At 51.9% G+C, this 17,127-nt stretch overlaps 1 protein-coding gene across 1 annotated transcript; it reads left to right on the top strand.

Moving 5' to 3' along the window:
• Positions 1-204: 204 nt before the first annotated feature.
• On the top strand, positions 205-16,687 carry AMER1 (APC membrane recruitment protein 1). The gene is made up of 2 exons (XM_003917802.3): positions 205-379; positions 13,140-16,687. Exon 2 carries the CDS (start codon positions 13,238-13,240, stop codon positions 16,640-16,642), a length of 3,405 nt encoding a protein of 1,134 aa, XP_003917851.1. The 5' UTR covers positions 205-379; positions 13,140-13,237; the 3' UTR covers positions 16,643-16,687.
• Positions 16,688-17,127: the final 440 nt, after the last annotated feature.

Raw genomic sequence — 17,127 nt, 5'->3', positions numbered from 1 at the left:
GGGGAGCCGCAGCCAGTGGTTCCGCACCCTCTCCGCCCCCTGCCAACACCACGCCTGCACTTATTTGCATTTAAAGAGAAACGCACCAAGGAAAACAGTGGGCGGGCCGGGGCACGCCTTCCCACCATAGCGATTGGACCATACGCCTGCCAATCAAGACGCAGATGCCCCACCCGGTGGCCTTGGAGTACTGGGGGAGGGGGTATGGGGGAGCTACCCAAAGCCTGGGGAAGGGGAGTCAGTGCTGGAGGTGACTGGAGCCGCGGCGGCGGCGGCAGCAGCTGCGGTGGCGGCGCTCTCAGCCGCGGCAGCCGAGGCTGCAGCCCGGCCCAGGGCGGCTCAGCGGACAATAACCAGGCTAGGAACCTGACCCGGCCGGGTAAGCGTTGCGTACAGCTAGGAGCCTCCGCCTGCCCGCGGTCGGGTGCATTCCCGCGTGCTCTGCTCCTACGAACTGGAGAAGGGCGCTAAGGACTGGGCGGATCGGAGTCCCGGTCGCTCGCCCTTCTCCTTTGGAACCCGCTTTGCGGAGTGTCCGGTGGAGAGGCCGAGCGGCCTTGAGTCCCCTGGGCACAAGCGACCACGGCTGGGGAGAGGGGGGAGGTTGGGGAGGGAGGGTAGGAAAGCAGGCTAGCCTGGGCCATGCCTCCCGGCTTTCGGGGGGGCGGGGATGGGCCCGCACGTGCTGCCGCACAGTCCCGGGAAGGGCGCCGCCAGCCAGCACCCCAAGCCATGCATTTGTAGGCCGGGAGCTCTGCAGCTTTGTTATAGCACATTTGCTGGAACAGCTGTGTAACGCGGGTACCGCTCACCCCTCACCCTGGCTGCCTGGCTGCCGCCCCTCCCCTCCCCTGTGCATCTCCAGCCTCTCCCTCCTTTCTGCGGACTCAAGCTGGCGTGCTGGCTTGGGCCCGACGGAAACCGGCTTTGGCGTGGATTAGGACATCCACAGACTGCCCCCTCCCCAGCGGAGCTCAGTTGGGCCTGTGGGCTGAGCTCAGTCGCACACTTCCCTTCAGAACCTTGGCCTTGCGGCCCCAACTAGCCGCGCCCCTCCTCCTGGGCCTCCCGGCGCATCTGGCGCCCGCCCCCGCGGTCGGGCAGGCTGTCTGGCAGCCGGGCTCTTGCTGGTCCTTGGGTTAGAGCAGCGGCGCAAGCTAGTCCTTGAGTTAGAGCTGCAAGGCCGCTTTGTCTCCCGCCTCGCCTCACCTCCGTTTCCCTTGGAGGATACTGGCCGCGTTTTTCTCTCCAGCCTCCCGTTTAAAAATAGCGATAGGCACGGTGTTTGGGGGGCATTTCCTTGCCTGAGGCCGAAGGAGCCCTCATTGTAGTACGTAACGTATCATACCGTCTCTGTGTGTACAGGAGAGCTATCGAGGTGGCTAACCCCTCCAACTTCGCAGTTACTTAACATACCCAGCTCTCTAGGCCACTGTCATTGTCTCCTGGAGACACTTCTGACACTGGTGACCGCCCGAACGCTGGACTTTGCTTGGCTCCCCCAGTGGTGAGGGGCTTCGCCCGCTACATGCGTCACAGCCCAAGCGCCTAGGCAGCAGCTGGACTGGTCCCTCAGAGCTGGTCTCCGTTTGGCCAGGCTCCTCTTGGCAAGGGCTGCGGGGTCAAGGCGAGCCTTGTTCAACACACAAATACCTCTCTCTGCGGCTCTGCCTGCCTGCCTGCCTGCTGCAGCGGCGTGGGCATGGGCAAGGCAGAGGGCACTGCACTGTTGGACTGCCTGCCCCACCAGGATTCCAGCAGAGCCCCCTCCCCCAGTGCGGCTCCCCTCATTCGGCCCCACCCACTGCACAGTCACTGCACCACGGTGCACCTCTGGCAGTGGGCTCTCTAGGCCTTTTTGAGGAATAGGACAGAGAAAGCCACTGAGGGACTTGGTAGGCTCTTCTTGGACCTTTGATTAATCTCTGGTGTGGAGAGTCCTGTGGGCTGCAGGGCCCAAGGAAAGCTTGGGCACTTTGAGGAGGGGCAATGAGACCCAGTAAATTCCTCACTTGGAAGAAGGCTAGCTCTGGATCTTTATGACAGGAGCCAGGACCACAGATATCACACTACAGTCACCTCCTCCCACCTTGATTAGGCCCCAACACAAACCTCTACTTGCAGCTGGGCATCTCTAGCCCAGGGCTGGACCTGCCCTCTGCCTTGTCTTAGGCCAACAGGCACCTAATGTATCTGCTCTATGTAACTCCCTTGCCCACACCCAAACCCACTCAGCCTACACCTGTCCAAATCTTCTTCCTTCTCAGACCCCAGTTCTGGGCCTGCCTTTTCCTTGGTGCCTTTCCTGCCTGGCTCTTGCCCACCCATGATGACTTCTTTCTTCTTGGAACTCCTCCAGGGCTGCCTCCTTCTCCTGGGCATATTCAGGCTTAAATTATAATAGGATGCAGACTATAATTAAGTTGGCCTGCCTCTGTTTTGTCTGATATCATGGATGTCTGGGTTCTCTCAGAACCCTTTGGAGGAGTAAATAAAACCTGGACCTCAGCCACAACCCTCTCAAAGCCAAGCAGTGCAGAGCAGTTAACGATTGTTCCAGAAGGACTTGCTTTCTTTGTAGAGTTTTCGAGTAAACCTTTACCTTTCCAACTTGTGCTTGTCCTGATTCATATCAAAGTGACTAGAGAAATGGTAGTCAAGGCTCAGATATGTATTGTATTGAGTGTGCCTAATGAGGATGGATTAGAAGGGGGAGGATTGCAACTACAAGAAAAAAAAAATAATGATATATCCTCCCCCAACAACAGGCTCAGGATTTGGAATGCTCAGATCCCAGACCATGCATATCTTTGGTTGCTGATTCATGAGCCTAGAGACAAACTATGTGAAGAGAGATGAAAGATCTGTATAAGCAGGGAGATCATCCTTGGAAGCTGCCAGAAAGTAGAGGGGTTTGGTAGGCAAAGGGTAAGCAGACCCAGGAATGGGAGGAGAGAAAGCGATTGACAGGCAGGGTGAGGGGAGTGAATGAGTCTATTCTGGTTGAGATGGTGTGGCTCAGAGGTAGAGAAAAGGTTGAGGCTCAGTGATGGGGTTTCCCAGATGACAGGCTGTGGAATGGGAATCTGATCCTTTTAGGGGAAGGGGGCATCAAAGAGTAGGGAATTGGCAGGGAGTTGCTATTTTTGTATATAAATATGCTGTAATACAAACAAGGTTTTTGAATGAGTGGTAGAATGGGGTCTTAAAAAGGGATCAGAAGCATGCTGCAAAGTCAGCCAGTTAAGAGGCCACCTTTGGATCTGGAAGTAGAGCTGTGGGCAGGCTACCTCCAAAGGAAAGTTTTACTATGTCAGCCTCCCTTTGGCATTGCAGGGGAAAGGGCAGGAAGAGGTGGGAAGTGGGGCCTAAATACCAACATGATTGGGACCGAGAAGTGTTCCCCAGGCCTCTGCTGAACACCTTCCTCTCAGATAGGCAGTCCTTGGGGAGCACCAGTTTGAACTGCTGTGCTTACAGATGAGAATCCTGAGCCTTGGAAAGCATCAGGGGCTTGCTTAAGGTCACACAGCTATTTAAGGATAGGCTCCTGCTTCCTGTGCAGTGACTCTTTCCACTGTGTCCCATGGAACCAGCAGCTTCCAATCAATGCAGATTTCATTAACCATCCCCTTCATCTTACCTCCCTCATTCCCGCAGAGGAAATGGGGACTGAGTTAACTTGGGAGCTTCATAAGGGGAACCTTTCACTCGTTTCATGTCTCTTTTGCCTCTTGGTCTTGGTCTACAGCTTTGCCAGGACTGAACATTTCAAAAGGAGAGGAGATAGTTGGAAGAATTTGACAGTCTAATGATCCCCTCCTAGTATAGTGGAGGTGTTAAAAATTCCTTAAGGGCTTGGTGGGGCATGGTGGCTCACACTGTACCCCAGTACTTTGGGAGGCTCTTAATGGGTGGATCACTTGACCCTGAGTTTGAGAGACCAGCCTGGGCACATGGCAAAACTCATCCCCTACAAAAAAATAACAAAAAATTAACTGGTGTGGTGGTGTGCACCTGTAGTCCCAGCTACATGGAAGGCTGAGGCAGGAGGATCTCTTGGGCCCGAGAGATCAAGGCTGCAATGAGCCGTGGTCACGCCATTGCACTCCAGACTGGGCCGCAGAGCAAGACCATGTCTCAAAGAAACAAAATTCCCTCAAGAACTGATACATCTCCACTCGTAGACAGTGTGTATGGGAGAAACAACCCTGCTCCACTAGGAAACAGCAGCAAGCCTGGCAGGTAGAACCAAGAGGGAGAAGGGGTTTCCAGCCCCCTTGCTTAACAGATAGGCTATCTGAGGCTAGAAGAATGTCCAACGTTATTTCACTTTCCCTACCTGAATCCTGTCTGGGAAGATACAGTGTGGTGGAGGCGTTAAGCCCCTGAGGCAGTATTTCATAGCCTTTCTGTGTCACTCATTCTGGCTATCACCTGGCCTTACTGCCCAGTTCTTCTCAGGGCTGGGCTAATCTTGAGCCTGCTGCGCCGCTGTAGTTAAACTCATGCAGTGTGTGTGTGTGTGTGCGGTGTGTGTGTGTGTGTGTGTGTGTGTGTGTGTGCAGGAAGGAGCTGCGCATAGCTGGCCTCCATTGCTCTTCTGCTTAACAATCTATTGGAGATTTCATAGGCATTAAACTCTCTCTCCACCCCCCAACTTCTGTTCTCTGAATTAAATAATCTCAGAGTCTTCCGTCTCCTCTGCTTTGTCTTATTTTTCAAACCTGTGCATGTGTAAGTGATATTTCTAGCAAAGGCAGGCAGGGAAATCAGAACCACTACAGAGGTACAGGTGCTACCCCAGTAAGAGTACGTTGCTCCCTCCACCTCCCCTTTTGGAATCAGGGGAAAATATGAACAATGGAGAAATGACCTGAGGGGCTTGGTGTGGTCATAGGCAGGCATACTGGTGCTGCAGTGGCCTTTGTGATCCTTTGATCTGTATTTTGAAATAGAGATTTCACTGCTGGAACAGGGTTGTTTCTCCCATACACACTGGTCTAAGTGAGTGGAGGATGCACAGCCTTGGAGGGAATTTTGCTCTTTGAGACATGATCCTGCTCAAGGCCCAGCGTCTGGGAGTGTGCAGTGGCGTGGCCATGGCTCATTGCAGCCTTGATGTCTCAGGCCCAAGAGATCCTCCTGCCTCAGCCTTCCATGTAGCTGGGACTACAGGTGTACACCACCACACCCGGTTAATTTTGGGGTTTTGCAGAGGATGAGGTTTTGCCATGCTGCCAGGGCTGGTCTCGAACTCCTGGGGTTAAGTGATCCACCTGGCTAGGCCTCCCAAAGTGCCGGAATTGCAGGTGTGAGCCACCATGCCTGGCCCTTAAGGAATTTTTAACACCTCCACTATACTAGGAGGGGATCATTAGACTGCCACCCTTCCAACTACCTCCTTTGAAATATTCAACCCATGCCGTAGGACCAAGACCAAGAGAGGGAAAAGAGATATGAAACGAGTGAGGTTCCCCTTACAAGCCCCAAGTTTCCATCTCCCATAGTTTTCCTGCTGGCTTCCAAGTGGATACTCATCCTCCATCCCTAGTGAGCATGCCTCAAGCCTCCCTCTCCATCTGCTCAGTCCTTCTTGCTGGGGGCTGTGGCTCTTTTCAGGGGAATGAGGAATGGCATGACCAGTTCTGGGCCCCCTCCTTTCTGGATATGTTGGAAATATTCACAGGCCAGACTCAGTGCATTTTGAAAGAGCAAAATGTTGAGGGGTGGTGCAAGGAGTGAGGCTGGGCCACAGTGCACCTCTGTCCTGAAGTGGTGAACTAGGTCCAACCAGCTAGGTAACCAGGCCTACCAGTAAGACCGAGGACCCCCAAAGCCAATCCAGTGCCCCCTGCTATGCCTTCTGACTCAGCAACCATTAGAAAACTGGGCACAGGACCACTCCTCCCCCAGCCTCTCAGGGCAACCTGGAGCAAGCAGACTGCCTGGTCCAATCTCCCATTTCTAGATGAAGAAACTGAGGTCCAGAACAGGGAAAGGATTTGCTCAAGTTTACTCAGAAGTCCAAAGCTCCTGGTCCCCAATTCAGTTCCAGAGTTCTTCCTCAAATTATACTCTCCTAGTCCCCTCCCAAGCCTCAGTTTCCTCACTTAGCCTCTCATACAGGGCATGGTTAGTAGAAGGGAGTGGACACATAGGAAAGTCAGAGGTATCTGTTGTTCACTTGACCCAGCTGCTCCTCTGTAGGCTTTCCTTGGCTGCTCTGTCACATCTGTTTCTCTGGAGTTAACTCCTCTCCTGTTCTTCATTTGAACAGGGGTTGGGGAAGGGTTGGCGCCTGTCTGATCTCACTCTAGCTGGGCTAGTACTGACTTAGTGGAAGCCTATGCAGGCAGGCATGGTACCCACTTCAGATACACTTCTCTCTAAGAAAGTTTGGGAGCCTGAGATGGGAGTGGCAAGTAAGTGGCTCCCAAAGCCCCTGTCATTCAAGGCAAGCTGGGCAGGGAGGGGACCTCAAGAGCCTGAGGACAAAGCTAGGGCACTGAGAGGACTCACCAGGAAAGCCCATTTCTAGGGAGTGGTGGTATCTGGGTGACCACATCTCCCAGACTGGGCAAACCTCTGTGTATTTGGAGCTGGGGCCAAGAGGCAGAGAAACAAGGCTGAGAAACTTGCAAGGGGCACTCAGGGAGAGCAAGCCTTGAACGTCAGACATAGGGGTTTGGCCCTTATCCTATAGGCAGTGCAGAATAATTTGGTAAGTGGAGGAGTGATGTGCTGAAATAGGAGTTGTAAGAAAATGAACCTGGCAACAACGTACAGGATGAATGAGATGGGAGAGGGGAGCCAGGGGGTGTTGCGACAGGGAGGGACTAGAGGGAGCTCAGCTAAGAGGCTTGTGTCATCTTCGGAGAATGTGGAGTGACAATTGAGGAGCTGGAGGGGAAAAGGTGCCTGCAAGTGGCCTCATCACAAGAGCCCTTTATTGAATATCTGCTTAGTATGTAGTTGCCAGTTTGCTTTTACATTGGTCATCTCTAATCCTTACCACAATCCTGCATGGTACATAGCATTTTCTTCATTTTGCCGATAAGGCATTTGAGTGTCAGAGAGGTTAGGTCACTTTCTCAAACCACACAGCCTATAGAAGGTGAGACTGGCATTCCAGTTCCGGACCAAGAAACTTCAGCCGAATTAGAATTCAGTTGAATCAGCATTGTTTGAGCTCTTGCTATGTGCTAGATGTAGTGACTGTAAGATGAAGGAGGGTCCATTTGAGAGAGATGAATGAACAGACCAAAGCCTGTCAGGATGAATTACACAAAGCTCAGTATGTGAACAAGTCAATTGAGGGGGGCTGGTGGGGGAATAGGGACAGGAGAGAGAAGTCCCAGTTTGGGGTCTTGCTGAATCTGGAGTTGGTGAGATGCCCCCTGGGCAGGAGGTGCCCCTCAGCAAGAAGGCTGCAAATTAGGGGAGGAGTGAATGAAGGGGTAGCTGAGGGGGCTCTGCCAGCTGCCTCTACAACTCCATCAGAGGGTACCAAGCCATGCAGCCCTTCCTTCAGGCTCTGACCAAATAGCTTTGAGAGCAGTACTTGGCTATGGGTGTTAGAAATGGATCATTCAAGTTCCAGATGATCTGATAAGTCATTTTCTTTAAATAGCTCAAATTCTGCATCTTTGTCCATGTTGGCAGGTTTCTGGGTTTTGGGCCACTCAAACCTATCTCTTAAGGAAAAGGGGAGTAGAGTGACATGTCCTGTAGTTTGAGAGGAGTGGTGGTAGGGTTGCTGATTAGGAGAGCAGCCACAGGCTGGGTTGTTGGCCCCTAGATTCTAATGTCACCAGGCTTTCTAGAATGTGTTTGGTAGGATCCAAACAGTGGCAACCAGTGAGGACTGGAAATGTGGCAAAGAAGGCTTAGCAGGGCTGGTACAGAGGTGGGATGGGAGTGGGAGATTATAGTTCTTGCTGGTGTGAGGGGAACCTTTGCAGTTCTCTCGCTCAGTCTTCCTCCTTTGATTGGTAGCCTGCACGGTGCAGCAGAATGGCATGAAATTGAGACTCAACAGTCCTGGGAGCTAGTGTGGCTCTGTCACCATTTCACTATGTGACCTTGGACAAGTCTTTTCCCAACTCTAGGCACAGTTTCCTTCTCTGTGACAAGGAGTTGCCATCCCCTACCAGGCCTGATTAATGGGGTGGCTGAGGAGGGCAAATGCGGGGTGTGGGAGTAGGAAGTGCTTTGTAAAGTGGTAAATACCCTGAGAGTGAAGAATATCTGTTGATTTGCATTTCCTTTGATGTTGGTACTTTTAGCTGAGTTTGACCTGGGCTAGAGAACCTGGCTAGTTGAAAGTCCCACATAATCCTGGGCTGCTAGCCAGTAGCTAGCTGACTCTTTTAGGTTCCTAAATATCGAAAGTTGGCTAAATGAGCAAGTAAAGCCTCCTATGACATGACCATACAGTTATCCTCATTTACCATTTGCCATTTGGGGAAACTGAGCCCCAAAGAAGTTTGGTGACTTACCCACAGAGCCCTAGGGAGCACCCTACTGAACCTGAGATGATTTTACTTCTAGAAATTGTTCTACCATAGTTTGAATAAAATATGAATAAAAGTTAGTTACTATAATGTTTTGAGCTTCTGCTATGTAATGCACTTGATTTGGTACATTATGTGGGCTGGTTTTACTTCTTACAATAGCCTTAAGAGGTAAGCACTCTCAGTGGCCTCATTTTGCAGTTAAGGAAACTGAGGCATAAACATGGGAAAAAAAAAACTTTCTGGATTTCCCCTAGCTGGGCAGAGTTGATTCCAGCGCAGAACTGGCCAGCTCTCTGGAGGGCCATCCTCACCATTTTTTCTTTAACCAACCCTCCCCAACATACAGAAGGGCAGGTGGGCCTGAAGTGGGCTTGCTTTCAGGAAAACTGCTTGGAACAGGCCTGAGGAACTATGGCTGGTCAAGGCCATGTCTCTGGAGCTACTGCATAAATCCACATGCTTCTGTTTCTTCCCCAATTCAGCCCTCTCTAAGTTGGCCAAGCTGGCCCCAGGAAGCTGATTTGGAGCAGAATGTGCAAGGCTCATGTTGCAGCTGTCCCTTCTCCTTGAGAAGGGTCTCTAGGGCGGGTATGTGGTTGGCCTCCTGCCTATGTTTTAAGTGGAGAGGAGAAGGAAGAAGCTCTTCCTTTGTAGCCAGCCTTCCACTGGCCCCAGAATGGCCTAAATCTGGCTCAGGGAGCTGGAATGGCCCCAGCACTTTCTACCACAGTCTGCTTTCTGCCATGATAGCAGCAACTGCAGCAGGCAGCCCCTGCAAGGGACCACAGAGTGGCTTGGGAGGGTTCTCTTAACCCCTAACCCACCTGAAACTCAGCCACACTGGTTAAGGAACATGAGGGTTGTGGGGCCCTGCATTTGGCAGTGTCACTTTCTTGGCAGGACCCCCAGGGAAAGCCAGTCCCAGCCTAGGGGATCTGCAGAGTCTATCCTTTGCTGTCTCCTTTACTTTCTGCCCCACCTGACTCTCCTGGTGAACTCTTGTGGTCCTAAGTAAAGGCAGCATAACCCATTGAGGAAGGATAGCTTTGGCACCTGTTTGGATAGCAAAGAGGATGGAGAAGAGGCCTAGGGCAGAGGTAGCTAGGTGGGGCTAGGCTAGGGAGCTACCAGCTAGACCCTGCTACCTTCCTTCCCAGTGTTCTGGGTGACATAGGCAGAGACACTGTGAATGGCTGTAGGGGTACATGGCTCTGGGAGAGAGAACACAGAGTACTAGTTTAAGGCTGGTACCTGCCAGCAAAGATGACCCTGGACTTGGTTAGGAGAAGGGCCTGAACTGGAGGGAGAGAAACTCCATCCCAGGGACACCCTGCCTAATTCATCTATCTCCCACAACACACACAGAGGACTTTTCAAACCTCTTAGCAGAGGAGTTTGTGTAGATACACACGCCTCTTTAAAATCCCCTCATATCTGTCTCCCTCTCAGCGTGGACCAAGGCAGCAAGTCCCTGAGCTTCCCACAGTGAGTGAATAGCTTTCCCAAATGAACAGCCTTTAACACATGGTCAGTCGCTTCCTAAGAAACTGGGATCTGACCTAGAAGGAGTAATAACAACAGTAATGACAGTCTTTCTCATTTGCACTGTACTATACAGTTTATGAAGTGCTTTTTTTGTGCCTATTATCACATCAAATCGTCACACCACTGTAGTGGGCAGGTAGAAGGATAGGTAGAGGAGCTGTTTTGATCTCAAAATAGCTCACAAGTACCTGAGTTTCAGCAGGCTACGTTGGCACATTCAGGGTCCCTTGGCAGATGGGAGGCTGACATGGCCTGGACCCCAGCCCTGTGGTCCATGGCTCCTTCCACAACAAACTGCAGCTCCCTGTGGCAGGAAAGGGGACAATACAGAGAGAGGTGGGTGGGCTGGCCTCTACCCCACAGAGCATAGGAGCAAGGGCAAGGGAAAGCCCAAAGAGACTGTCCTCCAACTGGGGCATCAAGGCTCCGGAAAGCAGCCTTCTTTGTGATTCAATTTGCCTAATCACTCTGTTCCCAGGAACTCCAGCCCCAAACCCAGCAGGACAAGTCAGCCTGTGATTCACAAGGATGTCTAGGTCCATAAAGTTTTTCACTTGACTCTGAGGTTTTCCTTGAGGCCCAGCCTTACTGTCCAAGAAGTGTCTTTCTCCCTTTCACATTTATCTTTGAATATGTTTACAAGGTATAAAGAATGATACTCCACCAACCAGCTTAAGAAATAACGGGCTATTCTTTAAGGCAGCAATCCCCAACCTTTTTGGAACCAGGGACCTGTTTCGTGGAAGACAGTTTTTCCACGGATGGAGAGGGGGAAGGTTTTGGGATAAAACTGTTCCATCTCAGATCATCAGGCATTTGTTAGATTCTCATAAGGAGAGTGCAACCTAGATCCTTGCATGTGCAGTTTGCAATAGGGTTCACGCTGCTATGAGAATCTGCCTCTGCTGATCTGACAGAAGGCGGAACTCAGGTAATGCTCACCTCGCTCTCCTGCCTGCTAGTCACTTCCTGTTGTGTGGTCCAGTTTCTAACAGACTGTTACATGTAGGACTCTCCCTGTTAGCCTAGGAGCTCCCTAGAAGCAAAGGCTGGGAGTTCTCCCTTCTTGGCCTGCCCTGCAGCACTGAATTCCAGAGAGGAATAGAATTTCACAAACAACTCCAGTACTGCCACCCCAGCTCCCCTATCCCCAACACCGTGATGATAACCTTACCAGTAATTTTAAGGCTGAGGTAAAAATGTGCTGTGGAAAGTGGGGCATTCAGACATGATAGGACTCCTGTTCCCACCAGACCCAGGGGCAGAAAACTGGGTGATTGTGTGTTTAGGTATGATTGTGTGTGTATTTGGAGGTGGGAGGGGGCGCTGTCTATTGTGGGACTATCAGTTGCAGGGCTGAGTTGGAATAGTGTGATGTCAAAATATGTCACAGAAAAATCTCTAACCTGAGCAAATGGCAATGCAGATCTCTGCGGAGAGAGGTTCAAATGAACTTTCCTTTTCACCTGCTCTTTTCTTTTCTGGATAACCAGCTGTTATCTTCCTCCAGTTTTAATATACAGTTATGTAGAGTGTTCTTTATCACACTGATGATTCAAGTGTCAAGCCAAGCAAGGCAGCAGGCACAAAATTAATGTTTGCCAGACAGAAGCAGGAGCTCCAAGGCTAGAGTGTAGCTGCCAGCCTCTTTCCACGCTCATTGCTGGTCCACAGTCTTCCACTTCAGGTGAATGTGTGAATCTTATTACTGTGGCAAGCAATCACAGGCCTGGTGTACTGTCCAGCTGTTCCTGAACCAAGGGTGCTTGCTTCTCTCCCCCTCTCTTCCTCTTCCTTCCCTCCCTTTCCCCTTCCCCTTCCCCTCTCTCCTCTCCTCCCAGATCCCCCATCTGCTGGTGCCACTCTACAGAGAGGGGACACACTGGTGAGGGACTTCCCAGGGAGGGGTCATTGGGTTTTAGCAGGCTGGTCACTGAGCTAGCCGATGACCAGAGGTGCAGAGGTATATTGTGGTGGGTAGTGGCTAGGTCTTGTTTTTATTCCGTCTTTGTTGGTATTTGGGCATTTGGAGGATTGAGAGCCTTAACCAGAAGGGTGTGGCTTGCACCAGATTTATTTATTTAAAAAGCTATTGGGAACCTAGCTCACACACCAGGAATATGAAACACGTAGGGCCTTCAAGAAGTTCCCTTCCTAGATAGAGAACTAGATGGGGACAAAAATAATAAGAGGAGGAGAGTAGAGGAGAAACAGTCCACCTCATGGTTCTCAAGGGGAATTTGGGGTTCCATTGCTGACCACATTAAAATATCTTCCCAACAGGACAGCCAATAGAGGGTCTGGCTTAGACCCACCCTCATATCACCTCTCTGAGGGAGAGATGTTGGTAGGCCTCTTGGATGGCGAATATTGAAGCCCAGAGAGTACCTTTCTTGAGGCTCCCATTTCATGGTCTTAGCAGGTCCTAGATTGCAAACCTAGTTTTCAGATCTGTGAGGCTCCTGTTCTGAGATTCTGAAGCCTGAGCATGGTTCTGTAGGCAATTTAGGAAGCTATGGATGGGAGGTGAAACTTCAGGTCCACTTTTCAGTCTCAGATGAAATATCAGTGAGAGCCCAGACTAATGTGAAACTGAAGCTTGACTCCAACAGAACCCTGTGAGGACTCGATAGACTGTTTTTCCAGATACTTTTCAAAAATTCTGTGATATTGGAGCCAACATCCCTTTTTCCTTTCTTGTCTCTCCCTATCCTCATCCCCTTTGATAATTGACAATACCTCCCGCAACCAATAGCACCACTAGGCCTTTCACACAACTGCAGGTCCCCCTGCCAGTGGTCCCCTGAGCTTAGGATGGTCTGAAGGGAGTGGACCCAGCAAGAAGGTAGTGGGTGAAGGCTTCTTGTTGCTCAGTGTAGAGTTTTGCTGCCTTGGGGCCCAGAGGGAGCTGGCCCAGCAAGCCAAGCATATCGAGTGGATTAAGATTTACCCCACATTTTCCCTTACTTTCTTTCTCGTTCCGCTCAAGCCTGATGTCTGGTGAAAGCAAACCCAGCCTGGATGCTTGCTCACTAGTATCTGTCTCTCTGTCTTTGTCTCTCCTATCTCCTCCAGACCGCACTGTGATGCTTCCTGACTGATAATGTTATAACAGTGCCTGGAAGCCTGAGGCTGAATTTCCAGCTGGACGTACCTCAGTTGTCCCCATCATCATGGAGACCCAAAAGGATGAAGCTGCTCAGGCCAAGGGAGCTGCAGCCTCTGGGAGTACCCATGAACAAACGACAGAAAAAGGAGCCAAGAACAAGGCAGCTAAGGCGATAGAAGGACCAACATCAGAGCCATCCTCATCCGGCCCAGGTAGGCTGAAGAAAACTGCCATGAAACTCTTTGGTGGCAAGAAGGGTATCTGTACTCTGCCTAGTTTCTTTGGAGGGGGACGGAGCAAAGGTTCTGGGAAAGGCAGTTCCAAGAAAGGTCTCAGCAAGAGCAAGACCCACGATGGCCTGAGTGAAGCAGCCCATGGCCCTGAAGATGTTGTCAGTGAAGGAACTGGCTTCTCCCTGCCTTTGCCTGAATTACCCTGCCAATTTCCCAGCTCTCAGAGTGCCCATGGGGCTTTGGAGACAGGCTCCAGATGTAAGCCGTCTGTGGCTGGAGCCACAGAGAAAGCTGTGGCTGAGAAGGTTCCATCTATGCCCAAGCCAAAGAAAGGCCTAAAAGGCTTTTTTAGCAGTATCCGCCGTCACCGGAAGAGCAAGGTCACTGGGGCTGAGCAAAGTGAGCCAGGGGCCAAGGGGCCTGAGAGGGTCAAAGCCAGGCCTCATGAGCACGTGAGCTCAGCCCCTCGGGTGCCCTGCCCTGAGGAGACCTTCCAAGCCCCTAGAAAGGAAAATGCTAACCCCCAAGATGCCCCTGGGCCAAAAGTTTCTCCAACACCAGAGCCTTCTCCACCAACTACTGAGACAATGGCCTGTAAAGATCCAGAAAAACCCATGGAGGTCTGTGCCTCAGCACATGTGCAACCCAAATCTGCCCCTGAATCCAGTAGCCTAGAGGAACCCCATAGCCCAGAAACAGGGGAGAAGGTAGTAGCAGGAGAGGTAAACCCACCCAATGGCCCTGTGGGGGACCAGCTGAGCCTCTTGTTTGGGGATGTGACATCCCTGAAAAGCTTTGACTCATTGACAGGTTGTGGTGACATTATAGCAGAACAGGACATGGACAGTATGACAGACAGCATGGCCTCTGGGGGCCAGAGAGCAAACCGAGATGGGACCAAGCGAAGTTCCTGCCTGGTGACCTACCAGGGAGGTGGGGAGGAGATGGCCTTGCCAGATGATGACGAGGAGGAGGAAGAGGAAGAAGAGGTAGAATTAGAGGAGGAAGAAGAGGAGGTTAAGGAGGAGGAAGAAGATGATGACTTAGAATATCTGTGGGCAACTGCTCAGATGTATCCAAGGCCCAATATGAACCTGGGCTACCATCCCACCACATCCCCAGGCCACCACGGCTACATGCTCCTTGACCCAGTTAGGTCTTATCCTGGCCTAGCCCCTGGGGAACTTTTGACTCCTCAGAGTGACCAGCAAGAATCCGCCCCCAATAGTGATGAAGGTTATTATGACTCCACCACACCTGGATTTGAGGATGATTCAGGTGAGGCCCTGGGGCTTGTCCACAGGGATTGTCTACCCCGAGACAGTTACAGTGGAGATGCCCTATATGAGTTCTATGAGCCAGATGACAGCCTTGAGAACTCTCCACCTGGAGATGACTGCCTTTATGACCTCCATGGTCGAAGCTCTGAGATGTTTGACCCCTTCTTAAACTTTGAGCCCTTTTCTTCCTCCCGGCCACCTGGGGCAATGGAGACAGAGGAAGAACGGCTAGTGACCATCCAGAAACAGTTGTTGTATTGGGAGCTTCGGCGGGAGCAGCTTGAGGCCCAGGAGGCACGTGCCCGAGAAGCTCATGCCAGGGAGGCCCACACCAGGGAGGCCTATACTCGAGAGTCTCATGGCAGGGAAGCCTATGCCAGGGAGGTACACACTTGGGAAGCTCGTGGCAGGGAGGCCAGAACCCGAGAAACCCAGGCCCGAGAGGCTCGTTCTAGAGAGACTCAAGTCCGAGAGGCCCAGGCCCGGCAGGAGAAGCGCGTCTTAGAGTATCAGATGAGGCCCTTAGGCCCATCAGTGATGGGCCTGGCAGCAGGGCTATCAGGAACCTCTCAGATTTCCCACCGGGGAATTACCTCAGCTTTTCCCACCACTGCGAGCAGCGAGCCAGACTGGAGGGACTTCCGTCCTCTTGAGAAGCGTTATGAAGGAACCTGCTCCAAGAAAGATCAAAGTACCTGCCTAATGCAGCTCTTCCAGAGTGATGCCATGTTTGAGCCAGATATGCAAGAAGCAAATTTTGGAGGATCTCCCAGGAGGGCCTACCCTACTTATTCACCCCCTGAAGATCCAGAGGAAGAGGAGGTTGAGAAGGAAGGGAATGCCACTGTGAGTTTCTCACAGGCCCTGGTAGAGTTCACCAGCAATGGGAACCTCTTTTCCAGCATGTCCTGCAGCTCTGACTCTGACTCATCTTTCACTCAAAACCTCCCTGAGCTGCCTCCCATGGTGACCTTTGACATCGCTGATGTGGAACGGGATGGGGAAGGCAAGTGTGAAGAGAATCCTGAGTTCCACAATGATGAAGATCTTGCAGCCTCCTTGGAAGCCTTTGAGCTGGGCTACTATCACAAACATGCCTTCAACAACTACCATAGTCGATTCTACCAAGGCCTGCCCTGGGGTGTGAGCAGCCTCCCTCGATACTTGGGACTGCCTGGCCTGCACCCTCGACCTCCACCTGCTGCTATGGCCCTCAACAGGAGAAGCCGCTCTCTCGACACTGCAGAGACCCTGGAGATGGAGCTCTCCAATTCCCACTTGGCCCAGGGCTACCTGGAGTCTGATGAGCTGCAGGCCCAGCAGGAAGATTCAGATGAAGAAGACGAAGAGGAGGAAGAAGGAGAATGGAGCCGAGACAGTCCCCTTTCCCTCTATACTGAACCCCCAGGGGCCTATGATTGGCCTGCTTGGGCTCCCTGCCCTATTCCAGTGGGGCCAGGTCCTGCCTGGGTAAGCCCTCACCAGTTGGACAGACCTTCCAGCCAGTCTCCATATGAGCAGGCAACCTGTTGCATACCTCCTATGACCACGTCAATGTCACTATCAGTGCCAGAGTCAAGGGCACCTGGGGAATCCGGGCCTCAGCTAGCTCGTCCCTCACACCTACACCTACCCATGGGCCCTTGCTATAACATCCAGCCACAGGCCTCCCAGAGTGTGAGGGCCAGGCCTCGAGATGTGCTGCTGCCTGTTGATGAGCCCAGTTGCTCTTCCAGTTCTGGAGGCTTCAGCCCCAGCCCTCTACCACAGGCCAAGCCTGTGGGCATCACCCATGGCATTCCTCAGCTGCCCAGGGTCCAGCCTGAGCACCCCCAGCCTCAGCCCACTCACTATGGACCTTCCAGCCTTGACCTGTCAAAGGAGAGGTCCGAGCAAGGTGCCTCTCTTGCCACCAGCTACTCCTCCACTTCCGTGAATGGAAACCTAGCCAAGTAGTTATCATCAGTTCTGGAGTAGGGGCACGGGGCCTGAGCATGTGAATGGGGATCAGGGGTTGGGCAGAGGGGTGGGGGGGGTGGGGGTTGCTGTTTAACTTGAAAACCCTTTGGGCCAAGGAAAACTCCTATGAGTTTTCACCTTGGTTTTCCCACTTCCCTCTTCTGCCATCTATGGCCACGTTCAACTCAAGTGCATCTGCCCAGGGAGGCTGCTGCTGCTACTGCACTCCAGTTTTTGCTTTTGAGGTTTCTTCTTGTGACCCCATGCTGGGTTTGGGATGCTGTAATTTTGTGCCTATTCCAGTTGCCAAGTTAGTGATTATATATATATGTATATATATATACACACACACATATATATATGTATATACACACACACACACACACACACGCACACACACATATTTAGCATGCATCCTTGACACAGGCTAAACCTTTAGCGCTCCCTGCCCGTTTCCCCCAGTGAATGATGAACCACTGATT

This window comes from Papio anubis, chromosome X (genome assembly GCF_008728515.1).
Source record: "Papio anubis isolate 15944 chromosome X, Panubis1.0, whole genome shotgun sequence".
NCBI classification, from domain to species: Eukaryota; Metazoa; Chordata; class Mammalia; order Primates; family Cercopithecidae; genus Papio; species Papio anubis.
This window is presented reverse-complemented; position numbering and strand designations above follow the sequence as displayed.